The 9,149-nt window shown below is 45.6% G+C and overlaps 1 protein-coding gene across 1 annotated transcript; it reads left to right on the forward strand.

Moving 5' to 3' along the window:
- Positions 1-2,207: 2,207 nt before the first annotated feature.
- Positions 2,208-4,923, forward strand: LOC110315843 (apolipoprotein L3-like; the record flags this gene model as incomplete). Its single annotated transcript, XM_021189794.1, has 2 exons — positions 2,208-2,334; positions 4,095-4,923. Coding segments are annotated over 2 exons (956 nt in total), but the record flags the coding sequence as incomplete, so codon positions are not given.
- Between the last annotated feature and the right edge of the window lie 4,226 nt (positions 4,924-9,149).

Raw genomic sequence — 9,149 nt, forward strand, 5'->3', positions numbered from 1 at the left:
TGGGATGTGTGGAATACACATCTATGTGAGGAATGTGGAAGACTTTGGAACTTTGAACTAGAAATGCACCTGAATACTGCCAGCAGAGCCCAAAGGACTGATGTAGCATGCCCCTGGAAGGCAGTCCTGCTGAGCAATTCAGAAGGGTGGAAGCTGGTAATGAGATTTCACAGAGACACAAGAATTTTATTAGCAACTGGGCAAGAGATCAGTCCCATGATGGGTTGACAAAGANCCTAGGTATTTCCTACCCATATTCTAAGAACTCACAGAAGGCTGTATTCAAAGCAACGGACTGATTTCTTTGGTGAGGAAAAGGTCAATACAGCACAGCATTGCCTGCAGATACTTATTACCAGTGACTCCATGCTCTTTTGTCTACAAGAGCAAGTGGGACAGGAAGAAATGCNNAATGCTTCACNATTTGCATTTGGACCTAGGAAGCTCCATGTNTCAGAGTAGCTATGACAGTGGAGGAGATTAAGGAACTAAGGGACGGCTCCTGCCCTGCAGGTGACAGTGAGAGGGTACAGTCTGGTCAAGACCATCTAAGCTCTAGGTGCTGTTGATCTGGTCGAATGTTCAAGGGTTCATCCTAAGCTGGCAGCCAACCCTGGCAGTGTTGTCTGTGTATTAATGCCTTTAGAGTCACAAAATATGCAATAGTTCATGCAGATATGCATGCTTTTTCATTGGTTTCAGAGAGTCTGGAGTTCTTCCCATTTTGAATATACATTGATATTCATTCTGTCTTTATTACAAATTCTACTACTGATACAATGAGATAATAGAGAACCTACTAGCACTGGCAACACACTCTTGACAGGAGGGCAGCTCATGTGGTTAAAAAAAATGGGCATCCACAAGTAGCCTGTTAGTTCTTAGCAATGGAAACCAATGTCCGTGATGACCATGTGTCAAGTTGATGTCAGTGAGCACCTCTTCCTGGCATGCAGAGGGAGCAGGGTCACTCCATTGCATCTCCTGTCCCCTCTGCATGTGTGGAGCTGGGTCACAGCGAACAATAGAAGCAAGGGGAGGCAGACACACAGGGACAGGTGTGTACATGTGACAGACAATGAAATGACAGACAGATGATAGAAGACAGACATCTGGAAGCTCATCACCATAAGGACCCCAGTCTCACTGAGTAGTACCTTATATTTATGGCATTGTTTGGTCTTCACTACTTAACTTCTGTAAAGTTCCTGTTTCCAAACATGTTTGCTGAGCCTAAGACCCTTTAAATATGCATTTGGGGGTCATAATAGAACCTCCAACCCTGGATTTTCTGGATGTTTTGTGTGAGGGATCTTTTAGATTATTTTTTTTTACCCGTTGTATCAATTTCTTGTATCATATCTTCTACACCCGAGGTTCTCCCTTCCATCTCTAGTGTCCGATGCTGATCCTTGTGTTGTTCCTGTTCTCTCCCTTGGGCTTTCCATCTTTAGGATTCCTTCAGTTGGTGTTTTCTATATCGCTTCTGTTTTGATTTTCAGGTCTTGAACAGTTTTATTTATTTCCTTTACCTTTTAAGTGTATTTTCTTGTATTTCTTTAAGAGGTTTATTTATTTCCTCTTTAAAAACTTTTACCTGTTTGGTTGTATTTTCCTATATTTCTTTAAGGGATTTATCATGTCCTCTTTAAAGGTCTCTCTCATCTTTGTAAAACTGGATTTGAGATCTTTTTTCTCTTTTTGCTTGTGCTAGGAAATCCAGACCTCGCTGTAGTAGGACAGCTGTATTCTGGAGGTGTCATATTGCCCTAGTGTTTGTTGATTGTGTTCATACTCTGGCCTTAAGCCACCTGGCTGTCCCTGGGATTCCTGATGTAACAGTTATTGAAAGCTGGATGTAACCTCAACGTTCTTGGTGCAGCACAACTCTGCTGGGTTGCTTGGGTTGGACAATGGAACTCAGGGGTCAGTGAAAGTCTCCCAGCAATTGGGACTGGGAGGCAGGGGGAGGGGACAGAGAAATGGTGGGAAAATATAGCTAGGGGAAGGGGACTATCACAGAGGTCCGGGCAGCTGGGCATTCCCCAGAGGACTCGGTGGGCAGGGAAGTGGGTGCAGGGTAGGGCTCTAACCTGTATGCTTCCAGATCAGCAGGTCTAATGAAGGGGAGTGGAGAGATGGCCAGACAATTGAGGTTCATGGGACCCTATACTGTCATCTGACCTCATTATTTTTCTGATAAATAGTGGGAAGTCACATTGCTCACAAAGTCTTTGATAACCTCACGGAGGCACTCTCCAAAACCGATCTGAGGAGCCTGATAACTGAAGATGGAGCCTGGAAGGGATTTGTGAAAGCAGCAGAGTTGTCAAGGTGACCTGCAGGGTGCACTCAGTGCTCCCCCCACCCCAGGCCAGGAAAATGAGGGTTACATCCTGGTAAGGTGTACCCACTCCAGGCAGTCCCAAGGGTTGGCCTTATGGACCCTCATTCTCAACTATCCAAGAGGAGTGTTTACAACATGTTATTCTTGGTGGAAATCAACTCATGTTGTTTGAAGATGTTGGTCAAGGTGCTAGGATGATTTCTGCCATCTACTCTTCATGTGACTTTTACAAGTTAGTTACCACTTCCTGATTTCCACCACCGTGAAACTGTAGTGTGAGAAGATGAGATCACCCATGTGGGTTTCTCAGCCTGGGGCCAGCACACAGTGGGTGCTCCTGAAAGTCAGCTTTGTAAGGTAATTTTGAAAGTGAGAAGAGACAAGGTTTCAGGGTCTCCTGTAGGACTGAGGAATCAAGAATTTATTTTGAGACAAGTGAGAAAAATATACACAGAGCTAGCCATCTTTGAGGTTCTGTCTCAGGCCTGTTCCTCTCGTCTGTGGACTGTACAACATCAGGATCCTTCTGTGGGCTGAGGAGGCAGAGAGCCCATGGTATAGAGGTACAGAACCAGGATGGACCCTGACTGTCCTCACTCAGATCCAGAGCCCTATGCTGTTTCGACAGTCTGGGATTATCATCAGATCAGGGATGGAAAACCAAGTGCCAGCATCCTCAAAGCCCAGAGAGACCAGGACCAGGGTCACAGCCAGGGGTCAGGAGAGACTGTGAGTGACCCTGGAATGGAGGTATAAGTAGCAGGCTAGAACAACAGAGCTGGAAGGAGAGGGAGAGTTGGAAGCACAGGAGAAGGATGGTCAGGGACCCAGCAGAAGACACGTAAGAGGGAGAAGGGGCATTTTCCCTGCTCTGATCTGATGCCTCATGTGTGTGTAGGGCTTTTCATGAGTGTTCCCTCCATACACTGTCTGTAAAGACTGCAGAGTTCTTAGGAGTTATTTGGGAATTTCTTCTGTTGTACACACAGCTCCCTGAGTATCAGGAAGAGCACGTGGCTACAGACAGCTCCTAAAGTCACCGTGTTTGGAGGAGGTTTACATAAGTAGAGAACCTTCATTTCCCCACTTGCAACACTTATGAATATCTAATGGAGTATCTTGTAGATGGGACCCAAACCTACCCATAATGCTGACACTGTCTGCAGCCAATGCAGGTGGTCTGTGCAAAGCTATAAAGCAAGTGTGCTGTCACTGTGTACTGTCCCATGAGGCGTCTTTCAGATGAGGGAATCCACTCTAGCATGCTCAGTCTGTGTATCCCGCTGCATGGCTCCCCAGGCAAGCTCAGGCATTCCTGCAGGCTGGATGCTGCNGGGAATGCAGAGGACTTCCCAGCATCCAAAGGGAGAGGGGAGACTCTTGGGAAAGGTGCATCCCTTACAACACACACAGTTCTCTGAGGTAATGAGTATTTGCTCTGATCCCACATCCCTGTGCTCATCACAGCTTCCCTAGGATAGTGATGGCCCTGACCTTGAGTGTTGGAACTTTATCAAGTGCCTTTCAGTATGGTATCTTGACTCTATCTTCTATATTGTGGCCTATGGAATAAGGATGGTGAGAATCTAGGATGTGCCAAATGTTCATAGTAGAATGGAAAATTTTGGATATCTGTAAAATTATTTCCGGTTGGGTTTGTAGTACAAAGTTAAAGACTGAATAAACTTTTATCTTAAAAAAAAAAATTAAACCCGCTGTTTCCCCCTGCACTTGACTTCTGTCACAGAGAGGAGGAAGCTGCACTTCGTGATGCTCTGAAGAAATATTTCACACAGAAGCCCTCAGGTGAAAATGATGGGCCTCAAAGGGAGCAGCAGAAAGAGCAGTTTCTGCGGGAGTTTCCTCAGTTGAAGAAGAAACTTGAGGACCATATCAGGAAGCTCCGAGAGCTGGCTGATCATTTTGACCAGGTGCACAAGAGGCACACCAAGTACAATACAATGTCCAGTGTTCTTAGTGTTTCCTCTGGAGTCCTGGAGCTTTCTGGTTTGGCTCTGGCACCCTTTACAGCAGGGACCAGTCTGGCATTCTCAGCAGCCTCTACGGCTCTGGGAGCAACATCATCTGTGAGTAGTTTCGTCACCACCATTGTGGAAAACTCAAACAGAGTGCCAGATGAATGTAAAGCCAGATATCTGATTGGAGACAGCGAAATCTTACTTAAGGATATTTTAAAGATCATGCCTAACATCCTATTCAAACTTGGTACAGCATGCAAGGAACTTGTCGAAGACTTCAAAAAACTCAAGGATCAGATCCGAGCCATCAGGACAGTCAGATCCATCTCTCGCATTGGAGCAGAGGCCAAGAACCTCGCATCCACTGGAAGAAGTTCTGTGCAGGGTGTCCTCCCAGTGGCCAGAGGAGCCAGGATTAGAGCAGCAGGGCTTGCAGGTGTGTTCCTTGCATGGGATCTGTATGACCTTGTGAACCAACCAAAGGATGGGGGAGAAACAGAGTCAGCTAAAGCACTGCGGGACCTGGCTCGAAAGCTGGAGGAGAACCTTCAGAAATTTGAGCAGATGTACAAGGATCTGCAGTCAGACCTGCCTTAGTGACGTCCTCCTCTAAGAAGAGTTCAGGGGAGATGACCTGTACAGGATTGGGACCTTTTTGTTTTTTATACATTAATGTCAGAATTATTTATTTTCTAGAAGATCACACAAAAGTTGGTAGGAAGGGAAAAGTGTCTTACATGAAACCTGGGTTAAGGGCAGAGCAGCCTAAAGAAATAGTGTCTGGAATGAACTGCAGGGACATGGGGAGTAGGGATGTCAACACAGGCCTGTACAGAGACACGCCCATGCAACAACAGGCTGTAACAAGGGAAACAGCCTGAGGTCAAGTCCATGGAAGAGATTGTAGAGGAGTTTGAGTTTCTCTGGCTGAGCAGAGCGAGGTCAATGTAGAAGGCCAGAGATCCCAGGAGAAGAGGAAACTGGAGGCTAAAAGGGGATCAGACTTCCGGCAGAGTGGAGACTGCAGACAAGTCAGCATCCATCTTCTAATAACACCCTGCTGANTCTGAGCATCTGTGGTATCTCCTCAAGGTCTTGTGCTGGATCTGCTGAATGCTTAGCTATCTGAGAAACAATATTGCTTTAGTAAGTTTGTTTTGCTGTACTTTTTTTTTTCACTGATTTTTCTGGGGGTTTGGGGAGCAGTTCCAAATTAGAAAAGCAGAAAGGACTTTTTATAAGATTTGTTTTGTATTGATTATGGCTTTATCATGTAGCTGACTTTGTATTTATAAGTAGACAAGAAACTTGTTATGGTCTTCCTAAGTGTTGGGATTTACATGCCTGTACCACAGTACTGATATATTATTCACTATAGTATAGAGTTCATTGCTTGAACTAAACTATATATGTGGATGTTGACAAGTGTTTAGTGTGACATACATTTGAAATCATACCATATGCTATCTTTCAGATTGGCTTTTACCTAGCAATATGCCCATGAGAAATAAAAATAAATAAATAAATAATGTGGATCAGAGTGACCTAGAGTGTGGGGAATGGGAGTGTAACATGGTGGGTGTGGTCAGGGAAGGCTGTACAGGACAAGCAATGAGAAGTCAGGAAGCTTGGGGAGCAGAAAATGGGAGAGAGCCAGAGTGAGAGTCAAGGCAGATTACATAAGGTGTCATACACTGTATGGAATGCAGATGAAGTCAACACATTTGTGACAGGAGTCTGGGCATATGGCTCTCATCTCCTTCTCAATCTGTGGAGGCTTGATGGCCAAGGTGATGTCTCAGATCAATGGGCTCTTGTCCTGTTATGTTCTATAGGCTTGTGTACAGTAAAAATTAACTGGCTGGTCTTGAAAACTGGAGTACAAGCAGTCACTTGCAGGCTCTGGACCACCTGTATTGGCAGAGTCCTGAGCACTGAGGTGGCAACCATTTGCCTGACTTTCTTGTGTTGTCACAGGACATGCTGAGCAGATTACTAGCAGATCTTCTTCTTGTACACGTGGGATGGGCTCGGCTTCTGTCCCTGGATTTAGAGATCGAGGCATGGGGGTGTCCTAGTCCCTGCCATCCTGACTGTTCAGGAGTCTATGAATATTCCAGCCCATTCCAAACTCTGATCAAGTGAATCCATCATGGTGGTCCTGTGTCTTAGAGGATATTACATGGTCCTGCATGTGCTTTTTTTTTCTGCCAAGCTGAAGTCATGCTGTTGAAAGGAAAGAAAAACAAGAGTATGAACATATTCCAAAATATGGCAACAAGTATGTGTCTTCAAGGAAATGTGGTCGCTGGTGTGTCCTATCTTAGGCTCTGTCTTGGTTTGGTCTTGGCTCAGTCTCTGAGTTGTGGAACGTAAGCAGATGCCTCTTCCTCAGCCAGTCTCTCTTTCTGCAACTTCACAGTACAGCCCCGCATTACACTTCGTGATCACAGACTGATTTGAAAAATGGGGAAAGATTTGTGTTTTAGGGAATGACTGTAAAACTCCAATCAAATGGTGAAATAAATGTGTCGCACACTGTAGTGTTTGGTTCCTGAGTGGTTTCTCACTCTCCCTCTCTCAAGCTGTGAGGATATGGTACTCAACCCAGTAATGTTCCTGTAAAACATAAGAAACCCCAGAAGGAAGGGTTATGTTGGCTTTTCCTGCCCAGATCCTATGAGTCATTTCTACAGGAACAGAGCAGAGATATCACATAGTCATCCAGGTGTAGGCTTCTGATAGAGCAAGGACTTTGCCCCCTCAACCAAAGGTGCCATGACAGTGAGACATGAGGTAGTAGACTGTGCCATAGAAGATGTTGGAAGCTTCTGAGAGGGTGCAATGCAGGATGGTTCCAAGTAAAGACAGATTCCAATTGCCATGCTCTATAACTTCAGAAGACCATTGTCAACATCAACTACACCAGAGCCCAGGACTATAGTGAGGGGTGAGGAGAGGCAGGTGCTCATGAAGCGCAATGGAACTGGTCATGGTTCAGAACTTGTGGAGGGTGATCTCTGGACTGAATCTGAGCTTGAAGTGGCAGAATTTGTTTTCTTAAACACCATGCAGAACCCCCAAACTCATGGGGTATGCACAGAAGAATTTAGTAAGTCAGCTCGTGGTAAAACCACAACCCTTAGAAGACCTGGGTGCTGCACAAATTTAGCCAGAGCAAGAATCCTCTGTAAGTTAGGGATTGTTTCCTCACTTATTCAATCTCACCACAGCTCTAGAATGTGGTGTGGACCACTTTAATGGACACACACTGTGACAGGACATGTAAACTCTGAGCCCTGTTGGGTCCTGCTGCACTTCTGAAGCATGAGAGAAGTTTTCCCTCAAGTGGGATTACCCAGCTGTCAGGGCTCAGCTTAGATAACAGATAGCTTGCAACCTGACGTCGGACCCCAGAGGGACGGTATTTGGTTTGGGTGCCCACTCAACTGAAACATGGAGGAAAAAAGAGATGGACATGAGCCTAAGCCTGCCTACCTTAGGAGCCTGGTAAGTCAAGCTGTCTCTGGGGTGCAGCTGCCACTGCAGGATGGGGAAGGCTGACTACAGAGAGACAAAGTGCCTTTTCTGAGGGGATGTCACCCAACTTGTTCTGAGGCCAGATTTTTAAAATTATCATTATTTTCTTTATTTACATTTCAAATGCTATCCCAAAAATTCCCTATACCCCCCCACCCCTGCTCCCCTACCCACCCACTCCCACTTCTTGGTCCTGGCCTTCCCCTGTGCTGGGTCATATAAATTTTGCAAGACCAAGGGGCCTCTCTTCCCAATGATGGCCGATTAGGCCATCTTCTCTTATGTATGCAGCTTGAGACATGAGCTCAGGGGGTACTGGTTAGTTCATATTGTTGTTCCACCTACAGGGTTGCATCCCCCTTCAGCTCCTTGGGTACTTTCTCTAACTCCTCCATTGGGGGTCCTGTGTTCAATCCAATAGCTGACTGTGAGCATCCACTTCTGTGTTTGCCAGGCACTGGCAAAGCCTCACAAGAGGCTGCTATATCAGGGTCCTGAGGCCAGATTTTATGTAAGGCTCTGTGTAGAAATTGAGTCCTCAATAGGCAGTGGCTAATCCAGTATATTGGAAAGGAGGCTGAGCAGTGGGTGCCAGACTTGTGCCCTCTGGGCATTTCCTGGTCCCTACTCATCTTGTGGGTGATGATGTCAAGAAATGGCAGGACATATTTTGTATTTCTGGGGGAAGAATAAAATCAGTGGGGACACAAACACACATGCTTGGGTCAGAAGTAGGTAACTTCAGGAAGCCATGTTTCTCAGTGTTTGCCCCATGGATCTCAAAGGTTTCTTATTGCCAAGAATCCCTCTGGGCTTGGAGATGGGTTCCTGAGGAATGGGTGTTGGGGGAAGTGGAAGAAGGACTCAAAGTCACTGATCGAGTGCAAGCAGACAGCTTAGTCCTCTGCTTGAGACAGGTCTCTCAATAGCTTTTTGATTTTCCAACCAAAGTCAGAAAACTTGCCAGAAAAAAAATGCTAAAAGACTGTTTTAGCTCTCCAAGCAGTTCTCTCTGAGTAGGTCTCTCTCACAGACTTGCATAAGCTACTTCCATAGGAATTCAAAGGCTTGAATCACCAGAGCTGGGCTTAAAATCCCTCAGTCCCAAGGTAGCCTTTACCTCAGAAATCTGCCTACAAATATAAACACAAAAAATAGGCTTAGCTTGGTGGGATCAGGTCCTGAGATCAAAATTCCCTCATTTTCTGGTTCTCCTTTTGAAACATGAACCTTGTTTTAGTTTCTAGGACTTTTTGCTCTTACAGAGACAGAGATCTGCTACC

Source organism: Mus pahari, unplaced genomic scaffold (genome assembly GCF_900095145.1).
Source record: "Mus pahari unplaced genomic scaffold, PAHARI_EIJ_v1.1 scaffold_8170_1, whole genome shotgun sequence".
Classification (NCBI taxonomy): Eukaryota; Metazoa; Chordata; class Mammalia; order Rodentia; family Muridae; genus Mus; species Mus pahari.